The 19,644-nt window shown below is 41.4% G+C and overlaps 2 protein-coding genes across 2 annotated transcripts in view; both read left to right on the top strand.

Annotated features, from left to right (window-relative positions):
* Positions 1–15,900, top strand: part of cmss1 (cms1 ribosomal small subunit homolog) — a 42,357-nt gene extending 26,457 nt beyond the window's left edge. Inside the window, exons 2-10 of the mRNA XM_034110290.2 lie at positions 12,671–12,813; positions 14,094–14,165; positions 14,257–14,389; positions 14,483–14,542; positions 14,631–14,733; positions 14,822–14,882; positions 14,982–15,069; positions 15,153–15,241; positions 15,565–15,900. Coding sequence (XP_033966181.1) covers positions 12,671–12,813; positions 14,094–14,165; positions 14,257–14,389; positions 14,483–14,542; positions 14,631–14,733; positions 14,822–14,882; positions 14,982–15,069; positions 15,153–15,241; positions 15,565–15,648 — 833 coding nt within the window. The 3' untranslated portion in view covers positions 15,649–15,900. The remainder of the gene's footprint in view (positions 1–12,670; positions 12,814–14,093; positions 14,166–14,256; positions 14,390–14,482; positions 14,543–14,630; positions 14,734–14,821; positions 14,883–14,981; positions 15,070–15,152; positions 15,242–15,564) is intronic.
* A 255-nt stretch (positions 15,901–16,155) lies between these two features.
* On the top strand, positions 16,156–19,034 carry tmem30c (transmembrane protein 30C). Its single transcript, XM_034109509.2, has 7 exons — positions 16,156–16,587; positions 16,849–16,965; positions 17,133–17,240; positions 17,738–17,828; positions 17,903–18,046; positions 18,125–18,337; positions 18,531–19,034. The coding sequence occupies exons 1-7, from the start codon at positions 16,396–16,398 to the stop codon at positions 18,716–18,718; spliced, it is 1,053 nt and encodes a 350-aa protein (XP_033965400.1). The 5' UTR covers positions 16,156–16,395; the 3' UTR covers positions 18,719–19,034.
* The last annotated feature ends 610 nt before the right edge of the window (positions 19,035–19,644 follow it).

Here is a 19,644-nt window from a genome sequence, read left to right as displayed (position 1 = left end):
CCTCCAAGACCAATAACTGCTACACCCCCTCACCCACCCGCACCACTTCTAGGATCAGTCAATACCTCATGTCTTGGGAAGTGTTATTGATTGTTTACACCAGTGCTGATTTAATTTCATATCATGATATTGTTTTTTTTATAGAAGCACACATCAGAAATATCAGAGTCTCTTTAGGGGTGGGGGACGTGTTTGGGTGGTTGGAGGATATACGGTTTGTCTTATGCCTCTGTAAAGGCTACATTGGTATCTTTCATAGAACGTATAGAGTTAAGAAATATGGTCTCAATCTTTTATCCCAATTTCATATCTCAATCAGGACATATTTCACAATATCTAGCTAGCTTAGCACTTTTTACTTTTGTTGTTATTTTGTTTCTTCTTTACATGCTTGTAAAGCGCTTTGAGCACCAGGAAAAGCGCTATATAAATGCAATGTATTATTATTTTGTTCAATTACTACATGATAATGAAATATCAACATGGTAAAGCCTATTTTAGTTTATCCCTGTGATCTTTTGTTATATCATTAAGAACTTTACTGCAAAAATATCCACTACAAATTATTTATCAAATGTATAAATACATCTTGCCAGCACTGATCGCATTCATCAAAAAAAAGATCATGTTGAATTATTGCCCAGCCCTATTAGGCACAGTGCCAGTTTAGACGAGTGAGCACATCCCCCTTAACAATGACTAACCCTATCTGAGTGCTATTTGTCTGGAACTGAAAAGATCCACCGTTTCCTGTAACCAGTCGATTGATCCTCTTACCATCCAGTCAGCGCCATTGACCATCCATTAAAACATGTCACCCCTATTGATCTTCCATTAAGAAGAAGCCGAGTGGCACCATTTTCCTGCATTTGAGCCATTGACTTTCATTGATCTATGGTTATCTGATCTGTAAGCGCATCACCCTCTGTGCTTCTGAACGCATTCTCTTTTCCTTCTCCTCCATCTGGAGCCATTGTGGTATGGAGTATGGAGTATGGAGTATATCGTGCGTATGGTTAGGGGGCATTGGAGTTGGAGTCCTTCTCATAAATCTGGTCTCTTTAGTCACCCATTAAAACATGTTAAACAAGGTTCTGTGCACATCCTTCTAAGCTGATTATGGTGCTTATTAGTTCAAGAAAAGCTAACATCCCAGAGTAAAGGAGAAAACTAATTGATTGATTTCCAGCCTTTCAAAAGAGACAGACTCTACTGTTTCTTTATCAGAGTCAAAATGGACACAGACACAACACCAATCATTGTGCTCCAGTCCCATTCTTTCCCCCTTGGAGCACTTTAGACTTAACTCGGTTTCCTCATTACCTTTTTATTAAATCTGGTTTGCATTTATTTAACATCTGGCGAATTTGTCACAACTATCCATTTACCATTTTTATGTTGCTAAAGGTATTAGGCATTTGGTATTAAACTTAATGCAAATGATGCAGAACGGAGAGATTTTCCTGCCCTCTCACTTTACTACTACATCTGCAAAATCCAATGATATCATGCAATCTAAAGAGTGGTGACAAATTTAAAGGAAAAAACCTGAATCGTTGAGTGTAAAAGTGGGAGAACTTGGTCCAACGGTGCTTTTACCACCGTCATATTTCTGGTGGCCAATAACAGCTCAATACCTTACTTACCTATCTTTTTTTTACACTTGCAGTGAAGTATAGAGTCACGTTATGGTGTGTTAATCAGTGATGTGCCTTTCGTCCATGCATTAATAAGTCGGATGCTAATTACCGAGCGATTGGATGTGATGATTTGATGAAATTACATTAAATTGGGCCCCGAAGCCTCCATAAATGTAAAACTCTCCTATTAAATGTTGTGCTTTGACAGCATTTATGAAGATGGAGAAAACCACATCTAATCTTCAGGCTATTACCCCTAACCTCTGAATGACCTTGCTGTAGATGTTTTGATCTCTTATCTTGCATAAAGTACAGGAAACTTTCCTTTAACAAAACAACACTTTACTAACTAAAAATCTAAATAGCCTACATCATTAATCAGCAACACATCAGCTATAAAGTGTTGTCTAATGGCTCCTTCACAAGTGCGCTAGAATGGTCCTTGTGCTATTGGTAGGATTAGAAATGTGTTGCAGGCTTAGCTTCACTGTAGTCGTCCTGTCAGCAGCTACCTTTCATCTGAGGGTATCGGTTAACTTCTGACCCCCCCAGGCTTATAGTATTGATGAGTATTTCACAGTTCATTGATCACAAAACAGTCATGTCAGGCTAATGCATTTTTTCAACTCGAGCACATCAGCTGCGCCTATAGATGGTGCAAATAATACTAGAAAGGTGAACTAATTAAACTATTTTTTTCTCATAAGCTGCACATTTTACCGACCTACTTTACTTCTAACTAGGACTGAACCATTTGCCGAAAAAATCTAATGCCATTAACTAGGGATGTAACGATATATCGCGGTGTCGCGGTAAATAAACGTCCCAATACCGTCGTGAGACTGACAAAATCTACCGCATATTTTTTTTTTAATTCATTTTTTTTTTTTAATATTTTTTTGTTTTAAACCTTTATTTAACCAGGTGGTCCCATTGAGATCATCGATCTCTTTTTCAAGAGAGACCTGTCCAACATGGCAGCAAGTAGGTTACAACATGAACATAAAACAACAGAACACAAAAGGACATCGTATTTACAGGGCTACATTTACACACCTAGAGACATTGACAAGTACCAACAGTATATTTATATCTCGCTCTGTCAATAAGCCTCACCTTCTTGGCAACAACTGTATTGTTTTTGAAGTAGTGGAGAGACAATGCACAGTTTGACCCACTGCTGTCACCCATGGCCAAAGCATATCTCTAGACTTTTTCGCTGTCCGTCATTTTGACAGACAGGATCGTAAAATGTCCGTCATAATCCCTTATTACCCGTCGGGTCTGAACAGTTCACGAGAGAGCACGCTCGTGAACTGTCAACGGGGGGGGGGCGCTGTTATGCCGTGTGTGCATGCACCTCGCGGGAGCGCGCACAGCGTAAAGTAAAACCTCCCAGACATGTATTGATCTGTATAGAAAAGTACGGTTTGGAAACTATATAATTTCCTTTTGGAGGTCATACATAACCCGGCATAACACCAGAGCCTCGCTGCGGGGAAACGTTGGCGCTGTTCCGAGTTTGTTCTAATCTGAAATGACAGACTGCTTTCAGATTTTTCCGTCATTGTTAAATAAAATATTCGGTTAACGCGACCACTGCTGTCCCAGCTACATCAGTACCAAGCGAGAGAGTTTTTTCCAGAGCAGGGGATATTGTAAATGCCCAAACATCCCAGCTTATAAATACCTGGAAATGTGGACATTCTCATATTCCTAAAAACCTGTCATACACTGGTTTTCTTGTTCCAGTCTGTTACTGTCACTTTGTATCATTATCATTATTCTAACTTTCATTGAAAAACCTATTAAAATCAACATGTGGTGATGTGTAGTGATATTTACCAAATAAAGATTGTTTCTAAACGTTGTACTTAATTCAGAATGTCCTTTTGACACATTTTCTGATTTAATTATATTATACTAGTCCATGTTGTGTTCCCACTACTTGTTCATCTACTACTTTCTGTAAAATAGTTGCTAATTGGTAACAATGTCATACTTCCTCTCACCTAGATCCTCTTTTTAAATACCAACACCAGCAGGGAAAATACACTTACCTTCTGAAGGACCAGGTGAGCCTGGACAGCGCATTGGTCATATATAGACCTGGTCTTTGTTTTGATTATAATCCTTTTATCCCCCAATATCTTGAAGTCCTCCTCACCACCGTGATTCGTTTTCTTTCCTCCCTCTATCCTCTGGTCAGTGGCTCCTGTGTATCCTCACTTTTATTCCGCTTTAAAGAGAGAAAAGGATGAGTACTATGAGAGTAAGAGAGTGGGGAAGTGATTGCTTTGGCCCATCAATAATGGGAGTGGCTTTCGGTGTATGGCTGGACAGATGACTGCAACAAATAAGGCTGAAGCTATGGGAGTGAAGGATGAAGTGGAGAAGAGGCGTGGTTATTGAATGATAGAAAGAAAAGGACCTGCGAGTGAGAATTAGAGCGCAGTGGACTAATTATCCTCATCAATCCATCACATTGTCCTTTCTCTTTGTATGGTCCTTGGCTGTAACGGTCTCAAAGAAGAGTTGTTGACAACAAAAGGAGAGGGATGTGATTCATAAAGATTGGATGGATCAATCGTGAGATTGGAAAATTAGAGTACAAGGCAGGAAATAAGGCGTCAGGTATCAATGTCTTCTGGGAATGCTCTTGTGCTGGAGCAGTAACCCAATATGGCCGCTGATCAGAGACATGTAATCACTGTTATACTGAGACTGGAGCCACACGAGAACGGTAACGCAAACAAACCGAATTCGATATCAAAAAAGTATTCCGTCCACACCACACGCAATAGGCACCAGAAACGTGTCCGTTCACACGAGACCGCTCGAAAGTGCTGGAGGCGCTGTAGTACATATAGTAAGCCTGTAAGTGGCGCTATACTTCTGCCACAAAATAGCAGAAGAAGACTTCATGCGCATGGTTGCCCTTCTGTTTATTCTCCGCGGTGGCTCTTTTTCTCCCTCCCCGAGGCAAGCGTGTGCTCCTGCTGTAAATCTCTCCGGTCGTCCACCAGCAGATGAAAAACACTCACCTCTCTGCTTCTTCCAAGGGACGAGAGGACCGTGCAGCAGAGTTTCCGTTAAAAAAAATTCCCGACAAAATTAGAAAAGTGCCGGTCAGAGCTCTTCTTTGTTATTTATTGAGCTTTAAAACAAATTGATAGCGACTCTATATAAGAATAGAAAATGGAGACTCCCTTTTCCTCCCCTTCTTCTGACAGCCCAGCATCTGATCTCTGAGCAGGAGAGGCGGGGCTATTGCGTCATCGTTATCAGGAAATTATCGTATTGGGTGTAGACACTAGTGCTGGGGGGAAACGATTATTTTGAAAACGATTAATCGGGCGATTATTTGATCGATTAGTCAACTAATCTAACGATTATTTTTCTGTTGTTCAATTCATAAAAAACGTAATGTAAAAAAATTCACGATACTGTGTCTCTGGGGATCTTAATATTCAAGAACCTATTAATGTGTAATACCAGATTAACGGAAATAATCTCAGCTAACTGACGATACAAACCATGTTTACCAAAATAAAACACAAGTCTCATAAGAAGCATCTAAATGACCCCTGAGCGAAAAATGCTAACGGACATTGGCACATCATTACTGAGTGATCCGGACTCGCGACAGGGGAAGCAAATACAGTCATCACAACACGTACCTTTACAGAGCTTCTAGGGAGATCGTCTCACCACCGTAGCTGTCAATCTGATCAAAAGACGTGTTCAATGGCATTAAAATGAGAAAAAACGCAGCTGAATCGGTTAATCCATAGGTTTTTAACGTCCATTTATAAAAAAATGATTGAATTTATAATCCATAATTCCATTTTTATGTAAAAATCGGAGAGCAAATGCTAGCTGCTAATGGTAGCCACCACAGCTAGAACTGCTTGTTGCTTTGGGTGACCCACGTGTGTGTAGCGACGCGTCGACGCGGAAATATGTCGTCGACGATATTTTGAAGTCACTGTGTCTACTAGTGCTACAGCCCTAGTAGACACGGAGCCGTTTCGTCCGCATATCTACCCACCTTGGGACCCGTTATCGTTTTCTGCGTTTCCATGTCGGCCTCTTGTGGCCGATCCGTCTATATCAGAGGTAGGTCGACCGGGGAAATGCTGGTAGATCGCGGGTCATTCATAAAAAAAAAAATCCAGCTCCGTTCAAATAGACAAAACAGGTTTTGATCCCTCCTCCCTTGGCCTCCCTGCCACTTAATTCAGGAGTTTACTTGACAGAAAAAGCAACCTTTCGCTTTCCAGTCTGTTAACCCAGAATGCAAAGCGATACAAAATCAGTCAAGTGCCGGGAAAACTCAAATTAAGTTAAAGAGACAAACAACAAAATGAGTGCGGGACCGAGCAAAAAGCTAAAAATACACCACTTCCATCCAAAATGGGAGGAAGAATATTTTTTTGTGATGTCACATTCAAAGGTTATTTGCCTTATTCATTTGTAAAGCAAGCATCGCTCTGCCAAAGAAAGGTAAAGTGGAGAGGCATTATCGGAGTGTTCACAAGGCATATGACAGCGACTTCTCTCCGAGTAGCGAGTTGAGAAAGGTCATGTATTATTGCTACACAAACATTATCTTGCAGTCTTAGTGTCGCCAACTCGTTTCTAACATGCAAAAAGACAAACAAATGCGTCTATGGTCGGTGTATTTTCGATATTTCCTATCGAGACGAGATCTCTCTCTCCCCCGTCTGTGTGCGAGGGGGCGGGGCAGTTTACACACACGCGGCTGCTACATGCAGCAACACACGGCGGGGATGGCGGAGAGAAGCGCTCCAAGGGCAAGGTGTGGTTGAATGTTACCCGTCTCGATGTGGACAATGCTCCTTACCAATAGTGGTTAGCATGTAAGGGCGGTAACACGAGCAATTTATCTAAACATTTAGCAAAAGTGCTCCACATTCAGACGGAGAAATGCACCGGGTTGGACTGTCTTTCTAGTAGCTCTGTAGCCCCATCCACGAGTAACGTTTCCACGTCAGCAACTCACGGAGTTAACACAATTATACAAGCATGGGTTAATGATTAGAGGTAACTGAGTTACTCTTTATTTTGTTAAAGTTTCAGCTATTCTGTTTACAGTTCTGTCATCAGATTATTTAATTCGATTTGTTAAAACATTGTTGTTTCTTTTGACGTGAAATATTATTGATTTAATTAATAAAAAGCAATGTTAATTTTGTTCACAATTTGTTTAGTTAATTTAATAATATATGTATTTTTGAATCAAGTATTCATCTTTATTGTCTTCATTGCTAGTTTCCACATGCCTAAAACAACCTCAAGCTAAATCTAAAAGTTGATTGCTAAATAAGAGCGTTTGAGAAAGTGTGCAAGGCATAATAGTCCGAATAGTCGATTAATCGTTTCATTAATCGATTATCAAATTAGTCGTTTGTTGCAGCCTAGATGTCCCATGTATAAATAAAACGTTTTATTCAGCAACCCTTGCAATTTGGGATTTTATTTTTGGTTGGTAGACCTCGGTGAGCTGGTCATTTCAAAAGTTGCTCACCAGCCAAAAAAGTGTGGGCACCCCTGGTCTATATGATAGAGAACTGTAGCGGATACGACCGTTACCGTTCTCGTGTGGCTGCAGCCTGAGCTGTCATAGGCTTAAAAAGGGTATTCTTTTCTTGTGTTGCTTCAGTATAACGGGTTAAGAAACAATGCTGCTCACACACAGTCGGCCAAATGGATAACCTCCTTATATCCTGATTTTGTAGTTTTCCTCATGGTTACTGTCTGCTAGCCTTGTAACAAGTTTTAGGACATACTCCAAAATGGGTAGTCTTCATGGTGACAAATATACAGATGATTACGTTGGAAATGTTCATGTATTGTCTTAACTTTTTCATGTTCAGTAATGGTAATTACCTCAGGTGTATCCTTTTAACATCATGTCACTGATTTCCGATACTATTAGTTATGTATAAGGAAATATCTAACTAGAACTGGGAGATATTAAAAAAGTGTGTGTTCATTTATTCCAAAGCATATTGTCTCTTTGTACTCCAAACAGTTGAGAGGATGGTTTACACCAAGTTTGCTCTTGAATATGTGTTAAGACTTTAAAGGAAAATGTAATATCCTATAACTTAAAGTGTAAAACAGTTTACGCATTGCTCTCTGTGGCAGGAGACGTTGCACTCTGCCACACCCCAGCCAGCGAGAGCTCAGCAGGTGTTGTCCATTAGAGGTTAATGATGCAACAACCTTTTTTCTAGTGCTACTGATAAGTAGACTTAAATACAACATTCTTCACATTTCAACCCATTACAGCCGCACATAAGGAGATTTCTCTCAAATCTCATCTGTATGTTTTGACCCTATTTTCACAAAAGGGACAACAAACGACAGTCGCTAAATAGTAAATGGACTGCATTTAAACATCTCTCTTATCTCTTTCTGACCACTAAAAGTGCCTTTACAAGTTAACACAAGTCAGCACTCACCCATTCACAAACATTCATACAGACTAGGCTACCATACCAGGTGCAATCTGCACATCCAGAGTGATAAACATTCACACACCGTTGGCCATGCCATCGCAAGGAATGTGGGGTTCAGTCTCTTGCCCAAGGACACTCGTACTTGTTGATGGCCAGAGATGGCAAAAGTAAACGCCTGCTTTTCTCAAGTAGAAGTACAGATACTCATGTTTAAAAATACTCTGGTAGAAGTAATAATAATGCATTACATTTTGTATTAGAGCGCTTTTACAGGTGCTCAAAGCGCTTTACAATTACATATTAGACATGTAAATGTCATTACTGTGGACATTACCCACAGGAGCATTTGCGGGTAAAGTGTCTTGCCCAAGGACACGACGGCCTGACGCAGTGACGGCCGAGGCAGGTTTCAAACTGGAGTTCACCAACACCCCTTGATCTGATGATCAACGCTCTAACCACACTTCTTTACTCAAGTAAAAGTAAAGAAGTATGTGCTTCGAAATGTACTTAAAGGTGACATGTCATGCTTTTCCGGTTATTGCCCTTGTGTGTTATGAAGGTTTTTATGCATGTAAACGGTCTGCAGAGTCAAAACCCTCAAAGTACACCCTGTAGGGAGTAAAACAGAAAATACCTCCCCAAAACGCCTCGTTGGAGATACGTCACTGTCCATTTGATTCTTCCGGGTACATCATGATGTCATGTCGTTACGTCCGCGGAGCCGTTACGTTAAGCCCCCGCTGATTGGTCCAAATTGACCAATCCACGGACTTCCTCACACACTCAGTGCATGCAGCTCTGCTGATTTCTCCTCCCTGGCTGCAGGCTGATAACAGACAGTTGGGATCGCGGCGAAATTCTCTCTGCAGTGCAGACCCATTCTCACAGCGTTGATCAACCTTTTTCTTACTCAATATCAAGCCACACTTATTGTTTTTACTTCGGCTGTGACTTTGTGTGTGCTCAGGGTGAGTTTGGCTGTGTAGCTAAACAAGGAAATCACACCTCCACGGAGCTTAGCGCGATTCACAACGTCCCGACTGGTCCCGACCAATCGGAGCACACTGGGCTCACAGGGAGGGGGGGGGGCAAGAGCTGCAACGAGCCGTTTAGTGGAGAGAGTGAATACACATACTTTACAGAGATGCTGTATGCGAAACCAATGTGAGTTTGGAAAATTGCACAATATAAATCTATTCTAGTAGACCTCAACAATGGAATTATGATCAGTGGAAATGGCCATGACATATGACCTTTAAAGTGGACCTATCATGCTATATTTGACAAATATATTGTAGGGCCATACCTATATAAAACATTATTAAAAATACATTTTTTTTTCAAAATACCAAACAGATCATGCATTTTAGCCATGCCTCATTTCGCTCTATTTGCTCTATTCCAGCCCTGTTTTTGCAAGGGCTGATTCTGTGATGTGGCTTTAATGCAAATGAGCTGCAGCTGACCACGCCCCCTTGCAGGAGAGGGGAGTGCTCTGATCAGCTGCTGGGCTGTCTGAAGAGGGGGAGGAAAAGAGAGGCTCCGTCCTCCGTGTTTTATTCTTATATGATTATATAGAGTCGTTATTCATTTCTTTTAAAGCTCAATAAATAACAAAGAAGACCTTTGACCGGCACTTTTCAAATTTTGTCCGGAAGATTTAAACTTTGACATGTTGACCGGCGGAAAAAAATCTAACTGAAACTCTGCCGCACGGTCCCCTCGTTCCTTGGAAGAGGCGGGTGTTTGTCATCTGCTGGTGGACTAACCGGAGAGATTTACAGCGAGGGAGGGATTGCATTGAATTACAGCAGCAGGAGCAAACGCTTGCCTCGGGGAGGGAGAAAAAGACCCACAGCGGAGAATAAACAGAAGGGCAACCATGCACGGGAAGTCTTCTTCGCTGCTTTTGTGGTAGACTACAGCGCCACTTACAGGCCTGGCATATGTACTACAGCGTCTCAAGTGCTTTCGAGCGGCCCGTGGCCCAACCCCACATTCCCCTGATAGGTGGAGAATTGCCCAGGCGGAGCACCCCTTTTCTGATGTGAGAAAAATTCAAATCTGTATCAGCTCCGTTTTAGCCCCGTTTTTAGAGATTTGGGTATGGAGGAAAAGAGAGAGGGTTGTGTTTTCTAACACTTGGTGAGTTCCCTGACACACCGGGGACACATAGTCATGTATAAAAGACGTACAAAAGTGCATTTTGCATGATAGGTCCCCTTTAAGTAAAAAGTACCAATAACTACCAGCTGTTTTAAAGAGTAACTGACTCCCTTTATATTAATAGAACAATAATGTCATTGTTAGCTAATGAATGTTCTAGTGCTGAACAACGGCAACATGACAACGTTTTCATTGGTCGCTCTTCTTTAGAGAAGACCAGGAAATGATGGATACACGGATCATGTTCAAATCAATAGGCACGCACTGACTCTAAATAATAATGATCACGCCACCAAACACAGATCAAAACTAAATGTAAGAAGTAGAAAGTACAGGCATTTGTGTTAAAAATGTAAGAAGTCAAAAGTTGTCAGAAAAATAAGTAGTGGTATAAAGTACTGATAACAAAAAAATGTACATCTACATGCTACCACTGGCTCAGATAATGAAAAACAACAAAATAAGTTACCATAGCTATGCAGATGACACACAAATGTATGTAACAATTTCACCAGGAGACTATGCTCCAATTCAAACACTGAGTAAGTGCATTGAACAAATCAATGACTGGATGTGTCAGAACTTTCTCCAATTAAACAAAGATAAAATGGTAATGGTAATGGTTTTTGGAGCCAAGGCAGAACGTTTAAAAGTTAGCGCTGAGCTTCAGTCTGCAATGTTCAAACCAACAGATAAAGCCAGAAATCTAGGTGTAGTCATGGACTCTGACCTGAGTTTCAACAGTCACATTAAAACAGTTACTAAATCAGCCTACTATCACCTAAAGAACATATCTAGGATTAAAAGACTAATGTCACAGCAGGATTTGGAAAAACTTGTCCCTTTATCATCAGTAGACTGGACTACTGCAATGGTGTCTTCACAGGTCTCACTAAAAAATCTATTAGGAAGCTGCAGCTGATTCAGAACGCCGCTGCTCGAGTCCTCACTAACACTAAGGAGGTGGATCACATCACTCCTGTTCTGAAGTCTTTACACTGGCTTCCTGTGTGTCAAAGAATAGATTTCAAAATACTGCTGCTGGTTTATAAAGCACTGAATGGTTTAGGCCCAAAATACATTACTGACCTCCTGCTAAATTATGAACCATCCAGATCTCTCAGGTCTTCAGGGACTGGTCAGCTTTCTGTCCCCAGAGTCAGAACTAAACATGGTAAAGCAGCGTTCAGTTATTATGCTCCAAATATCTGGAACAAACTCCCTGAAACCTGCAGGTCCGCTGCAACTCTTACTACTTTTTGTCGCTGCTTTTAATTGAACTATTCACATCTTAGACTGCACTGTAACTTTTATCCATGTATTTTTTCTTTTAATGTTTATTGTATTAGCTTTTCTTTTTAATGACTGATTTTAAATGCCATTTTCTTAATGTCTTTCATTTTTTGTAAAGCACTTTGAATTGCCTTGTGTTGAAAAGTGCTATATAAATAAACTTGCCTTGCCTTGCCTTGCCTTGCCTTGCCTTGCCTTGCCGTGCCTTGCCGTGCCTTGCCTTGCCTTGCCTACATAAGTACAGTAACGAGATATTTGTACTCCACTACTTCCCCCCCTCTGTTCATGGCAGACGTTTTGAATTGAACAACCCACCCGCCAATTGGTGGAAGACCAGTATACCTCCTGGGCCACAGCTTCGCCACACCGTCAATGTCCACTAAAAGTTAGTTTTTTTGCCACTGACAAGCTGTGATAGAGGTGATGTCGACAGGGATAACTACAAAGAAAGTAGGAATTTAAAAAATGCACGTTCAGGAAGGAGCACTCTAATGAAATCCACAGATTTATTGCCGAGTTTACTCTGGCATCTGTTTTTAAAGCATTTTGAACATGCATGCTGATATGCCAGAGGGTCTGAGCATGACCTCATAGCATGAGACAAGAGGTATGCACAGAGAAGTGGTAGCAACAGAGAAGCTAAATATAACCACCTGCTTGGAATTAGGTCTGTTGCATTGTTGTTGTTATAATAATAATAATCCTTATATTTATTATAGCGCTTTATCAATGACTCTCAAAGCGCTTTTACTATCTTGGGGAAAGTCTGTGTTTACCAGTTTTTTCCGTAGTCACCAAAATGTGCTGGCCTGCAGGCAGAGCACCAACACTTGATGAGACACCATGATGTGCAAATGCCAAATCTCTGGTCCAGGGGCCAAACTCTGGAAACATAATCTAAATCTTTATGAGCTTGTAACCATGGGGAGTATGTTTAATAGCTATACCGGATGTTGTCTAACTCGAAATGCGCTCTGTGTTGACTCATTCTAATAGTTTCCTAATCTTGCACTTCTCCCAGTTGCAAGTTGACGACCAATAAATCTAGTGTAATGAGGTCATTTCTTATTTTTTCCCCAGATGCATCGGAGGCAGAGGAGAAGACACAACAAGAGAAACAGCCAACAGAACAAGCCCCAAAGAACACAAAGACCAAACCAGAGAAGAGGAAGAGTGTAACAGAGGGAACAGTCAAAGCCAAGAAGAAGAAAAGTAACGAACAGGTACCATCATGTTTTTGTTTTTGTGAGCTGCCAATAAGAAGAGTCTTTCACCTTATTGGAAAATGTTCTTCCAACCCATTATTCTAAATCACATGTGTCAAACTCAAGGCCCGGGGGCCAAATCAGGCGCTTGGTGGATTTAATTTTGGCCCGCAGGATAAATTGTACTCTACTTAACACTTAAGTACAATTTTGAGATATTTGTACTTTACTTGACTTTGATGTAATTTGTAAAACTAGCTGCACCTTTACCAGCTTTGAGAACACGTTAATGATCAATCATTCCAAAACACATCATATATATTATTCTGAAATGGACCAATCTGCACAATCACTACTTTTACTTTTGGTACTTAACTACTTAACTATATTTTGATGATAATACTTTTCTAATTTTACTTGAGTAACATTTTGAATGCATACTGAATACTGTAACAGAGTAACACTCTGGCACTTCTACTTTTACTCAAGTACAAGATCTGAGTACTTCTTCCACCTCGGTCTGATTTCAAAGTCTTCCATAACACCCTGAGGAAGTTTGCAACTGTGTGTTTTACTCCACGTTGTTGTAAATAAAACTGCAGCAGCTTGACCACGGAGCGTGCACGTTGTGATCAGCTGATTTTGCGCAGTTCTCCAGTGTGTGCGCGGGGCACAGAGTGTGCACAGCGGAGTCTCCCACTGCAGCCAGTTGGCGGAGTTTTGGCACAATTCTGTTGTTCATACCAACGTTAACCCCGCCTGTGCACACGGCGACCAACTCTCGTCGGGTGATCTAAGCCTCTGCCTCCTGTAAGCTTCACAGGTCCGTCGGGTATGTCCTGCGCGGCTCGGCCAGCTCCAGTTCAATCAGTCATAGGAAGTCCGAGGAGTTTTTGCAGGGAGCGAAACGGCAACGTAGCTGCTTAATGTCTTTGGGTTTTTTGACATGTCTCGTAGTTTACTCCATTGACTGTTGACAAGAAACACGTGTAGACGAAATATGTGTTTTGTTTAGATGTTTTGAGTTACGCAAAGGCGCGGAGTGAAGTTACGCAATTCAGATTTTTGCCGCGCATGCGTACCTGCGTACCGGTTATGTGCACCCCTGGTTATAGATATGATTTTGCATTTATAGCTTGGTAACATAAAACACAAACTATTTAACAGATGATTTAGTTTTATGCTAAATGAACTTTTACTTTTTTCCCCACTGAGGATTAATCATTACTTTATAACTTATTTTAAAAGCATCCAAAACTCTGGTTAATATGTATTGTCTGTATGTATTGCTTTTACAGAAAGTGTCTAATATTCCTCCAAAGACGGAGACCGCCGATGATAAGACGACAAAACCCAAAAGAAAGAGGAAGGTGAGTGTGGGGACACCTGCGGCTGCACGGAGGGACACCACTGGGCTTTAAGTATGGACATTACTGTACATCACTTTATTTTGTTTTCCAGAAAAAGACGATTACAGACGTCTTGGCCTCTTCGGAACCGAAACCCGGCTGTCCGGCCGACCTGCAGAGCATGGCCACACTCTACTTCTCCGACAAGCGTTCTGTGATCGAGCAGGAGGAGCTCGCACTGCAGGGTGAGTCGGATCAAGTCCTCTCCAACTCTATAGTTCAGTGAATATCTGCAGAAACATTGATTCACTAAGGTCACTGTATCCTGCATCCTCCAGACTCCAGCTTCCTGTCCTGTAACGACCTGACGCACACACTGTCCTCTTTTCTGAAACAGGGTAAGTGGTGGCTCAACTGAAATCTTCGAGTAGCTGTTGACTTTCGAACACGCATCTGACTTTTATCTCATCCCCTTCCTTTTGTAAGTTTGTCCCAAGTGGTCGAAGATTCAAAAGCAGCACAAAGAAAAGAGTTCAGTGGTTCTGCTCATCGTCTGCAGTTCGGCTCTCCGTGCCATCGAGCTGCTTAAGTAAGTGAAGCATCTGATGACTTTGTAGCATATCTCACATGAAACCTTTTTCATTCTATTTACATGATTATTTTTGTGTTTTTTCCAGGCAGATGACGGCCTTCAAAGGTGAAGCCAAAGCAGTAAAACTTTTTGCGAAACATATCAAGGTACTAGAGAAGACGGTTCATTTTGATGCATGTTTTTGTAAACATTGGTACGTTTTACCCGAACAATATTCTCTTAATGTCTGTGTTTGGTCTGTGCAGATAGAGGAGCAGGTGAAGCTGCTGCAAAAGGGCGTCACACATGTGGGAGTGGGGACACCTGGCAGGATCAGCGCTCTCATTGAGAAAGGTAGGTGTGAATATGTCTTGATTTAAAAATAAGTCCTCACGGTTGTTGAAGGTTATTTATGGAAACTCTTGTATTTGTTCCAGATGGTTTGAGCTTGAAGGCGTTGAAGTACGTGGTTCTGGACTGGAACTGGAGGGACCAGAAGCTCAGGAGGATGGTGGACGTACCTGAGGTGAGCTACTGCCCCCTGCTGGGCTAAAAGATCATTAGTTTCTTATGTATGTGTACTTACGTAAGGTGCAGTACTTGGTGCATGCACTGTGAGAACAGTCTCTTTAGTCATGGAGACCAGGTGACTTGCAAAACTAACATGATTGAACGTCATTTAGCTAATCATATATTCTTGAACTTTCACTACAAAGAAGCTATTTTTATCTTGTCGTTTTTTTTATTAGGAATAAAACATAAATATGTCCTAACATACAGTATGTTGGGGATGTCTTTCATCTTGTCTATACATGTAGTTTTAACATCATACGTACATGTCTATTTCAGGTCAAACTGGACTTTATGAAGCTGCTGGAGAGCGGTATCCTGAATGGATGTAAAGAAGGCAAAGTCAAAATTGGTCTATTTTAACTGCCCGCACTCTTTGCTGCGCGCTGAGATTCCAGAGACACCTTCATGTCTTAAAGCCCCACACTGAAGGAGATCACTATGTGCCGAGGGGCCTCATCCTGTTTGTATTCCCTTTGTGTCTCTGTGAAATCTGCGCTGTGCCTTTTTATATTTCCAGAGGCCGTTGTTAAATGTGTGCTGTTGTTTGTTCACTGTTGTTGTCCAACACGACATCCCAGTGTGACGGATTGAATAAACGAACTGAGAATGAAACCAGCATCCTTTTGTTTGTTTAGTCTGACCTTGGGAAGTCCCTCCTACTGAGAATGTGAGGTCATGAGTTAACTTGCTCACTAGGATGTCCCATTTACCATAACATCCTTTGATAAAGCGTTTTCAAGCAGCACAAAGGGAGGTCCAGAACCAGCATGTACCTCTGCCAGCATATTGGATCAAATACACATCCGAGTCACTTGTATGTGAATAAACGGGAACCTGTTGTTTCTACAGTAGGAAGCACAAAACTCAACCACGGAAAACAGGAAGAGGCAGTTAGACTGTGGTTAATAAGTTACAGGCCACAACGGTCTCCCCCGCCCCGGCAAAGCCTCCTGGGTAAATCTTTTGGCAAGCAGAGTGTAGTGTGTGCAGAGAGATACCGCTGAAGAAAAGAACAGGAAGAGAAGACGGCAGCGCCTTCTCTGACTAAGTGTTTGGATCTCCAACTGTCTCTACTTCCTCTTCTGTCCGCATCCAAAGGTCCCTCTCATGGGCAAAGTGAAGCCTGGGCCTCTGGCTCGGAGGCCGGACAACTCTGCGTTCCAACAGCAGAGGTTACCTGCCTGGTCTCCCATGCTAACGGCTAACACTGTGCTGCCTTTCTTCTACTTTATGGCTTTGATATGCATGCTGCTCGGAGTATGGCTGCTTCTCACAGTACAGAGCACAGAGGAACTAAAGGTGAGTGCGGGTGTTTCTGAAAATGTCACCTATTTAGTAGTTTTACATATGAGGAAATGTTAAATAAGAAGAAATACTTGTAGTACAATGCAAATAGCATATGTGTGTTGGAGGGGATTAGAGGAAGAGACCCAATGCCCTGGTGCAATTAAAAAAGGGAGTGACACAGATAGGAAAGGTCCAAGGTTAGGTTTTGAGTCGTGTAAACAGGAACCGTTTATTCACTATTCATTTGAACAATTATCTCTCCTGTCTTTCCAGCTGGACTACACAGAGGCTGGCACGTGTAATTTATGTTTTGAGAAGCGTAAAAATGTGAGCAACGCAGCCCAACCCTGCATCTGCACCGCTGTGTTTAACATCAAGAAAGCATTCAAGGTAACAACCACGAAGTTTGACAACACAGTTTCCACACTCGATTCCCAACATGCTCCGGTTCCAGGGCTTTGATTTCTTGTCCATGCTGTAAATCTTAAAGTCAGTCAATGACAGAATTCAGCCTTACAAGTAAACATAAGCTGATGATGTGAATCCTGCTGCTCCAGGGAGACGTCTTTTTCTACTACGGCCTCATAAACTTCCATCAGAACCTCCGCAGATACATGGACTCCAGAGACGATGCTCAGATGGTTGGCTGGAAGAACAAGTTAAAGGTAGCTCCACAATAGTTTTATACTTATCAAAATAACATTGTTTATTAGTTTGTTGACCTTTTGGTACATTTGTGGACACGGTTTTAGATAATTTACTAAGCAATATTAAGAGTGTTTTTTGTTTATTTGTTGTTCATTAGTATTTATTCAATTATTATGGTTGAATTGTGACTTAAGTGCTGTGTAAGTAGCATTGTCGTGGAGGAGTTGGTGGACATTTGACCAACTTTCTACACTGTTAGCTAATATAATAAAAAATCTTCTTTTGTAAAATAATAAATTGTAAAACATAATCCTGCAAAGTAATCAGTAATACCAGCTGTAGTATAAATGTAGTAGAATAAATAGTTATGGAATATAACATTATCTAAAATAATATGCACGTTTAAAAAAATACCCACGTTAACTTAAAATTGTAAAACTGAAACACGTAATTTGATTAAATGTACACCTAAGCTTGATGCTAATTGTAGTAACCTTTTTATCCTAACTACTAGAGCCCGAGTTCATACTGCATGCCGTTTGACAAAGACAAAAATGGAGTCCCCATCGCCCCCTGCGGTGCTGTGGCCAACAGTATCTTCAATGGTAAGCACCACTCCTACCTAAACCATCAATCATCGCATCCTTCCTCCACTCTAACCTCTCCTCTGTCCTCCCAGACTCCTTCACTCTGAGCTACATGTCCTCCAGCGGATCAGTGCGTGTCCCTCTGTTACGCAAAGGCATCTCCTGGTACACGGACAAAAACATCAAGTACCGCAACCCATCGACTGAAAACATGACACTGCCTCAAGTGTTTGAAGGTAAAGGAAAGATGTAACCTTGGGTCGAACACAGAATTGGTATCAAATCATCGTGTCTGATTAGTGATTACTACGCAGGTACAGCACCGCCTCTGTACTGGCAGAAGCCCGTGTATGATCTGGATCCCCTCGACAAGAACAACAACGGCTTCATCAACGATGACCTGATCGTGTGGATGAGAGAGGCAGCCTTCCCCAACTTCAAGAAGCTCTACGGGGTTTTACACCGAGCCAACAAGCCTTTCATTAACGGTCTGCCTGCAGGGAATTACAGCGTCGAAATATCTTACAGTATCCTTTCACTGCAATCAGAAATTAGTTTGTATGGGAGGTTAAATGTCCTATTGTGTGCATTGTTTCCTTTGTCTTATCTGCAGTTAAACAAGCACATAGACAAGGACTATGTTAGAACTATAGCCTAGCTTTTTCCATTGAGCTTCTCTTTGTGATCACCTGTTTGCAGCCTTGACCTCTGGCTTTCCAGACTTCCCTGTGCAGTACTTCCGAGGCAGAAAGGAAGTAGTGTTGACCACGCTGACCTGGTTTGGAGGTCAGAACCACTTCCTGCCCATTGCGTACCTCGTCACCAGCTGCCTGATCCTTCTGATAGCCATCCTCCTCACGGTGTTCTGGTTTAAGTTTGGGAAGAATGGGCAAAACATGGAGGAATGAAGGAAGAAGACGTGCTCTGGGATGCTGAGGTGTGAAAAACGTTCCAGCAGCTTGAGCCATAATTGTCGTGCTGCTTTGTGAATGAAAGAACATTGAAGGTTAAGGGGAAAGGTTCAAAGGTACATATGTTGAATAATCCAGTTCGGCATCTGGGAAATGACTTCCCCCTTCGTCTAACGGCCTGCATGTGTTTGGCTTGTATTGTGAAGTTGCTTTGAAGAGCCAACTGAAAGTTAGGTGTGTTAGCACAGGCGTTAAGCTTTCTTTACTTGTGGATTTTACTTGCATTTCTTTAATACACACCATTTTGTTCATGCACTGTTGATATTTATTAACATAATTATCTATTTCTTATACAGTTATCAAGAATGATCAGTCACTGTGCAAAGTGGAAAACACTAAAAGGTACAATTAGCAGAACACCAATTGGAAAACAAAGCCTGTACATGTAATTCTTAGAGGGGGACAATTTATGCAAATGTTTTAAGTTCATACTTTTAATTTAAGTTTATTTTGAAGAAGTTTAAATGTTCAATAAACAGGAAGACAGCCAAGCAACCCTTTCCCAACGCTCTCCAGATATGTTGGGTTAGAATGGGAATGTCTGGTTTTCTTCTATGTATATGGGAAGCTCTTAAGTCATCTATGGATACTTAGATTTGGGTCAGTATATTCTATTGAGAATTCCATGACATAGGATCTGTAGGGCTGCTGATTCCCATTTTCATTGACCTAGGCAGCCTTAAAAAAAACAATGGGCTGTATTATTTCATTTTGTGGGTTGGTGGGCACTCCAATGTTTTAGCATAAGCACTGAAAAGGATTTTATATATATATATATATATATGTCCCCTTTTAAGCTAAGGAGTCATTTTGAGAATATCTGTCTAATCACTGCAGGGTTAGCAAGTGCTTAAACCATGGCC

This window comes from Pseudochaenichthys georgianus, chromosome 21, assembly GCF_902827115.2.
Source record: "Pseudochaenichthys georgianus chromosome 21, fPseGeo1.2, whole genome shotgun sequence".
Taxonomy (NCBI): Eukaryota; Metazoa; Chordata; class Actinopteri; order Perciformes; family Channichthyidae; genus Pseudochaenichthys; species Pseudochaenichthys georgianus.
The sequence above is the reverse complement of the archived record's forward strand: the minus strand, read 5'-3'. Positions and strand labels throughout refer to the sequence as shown.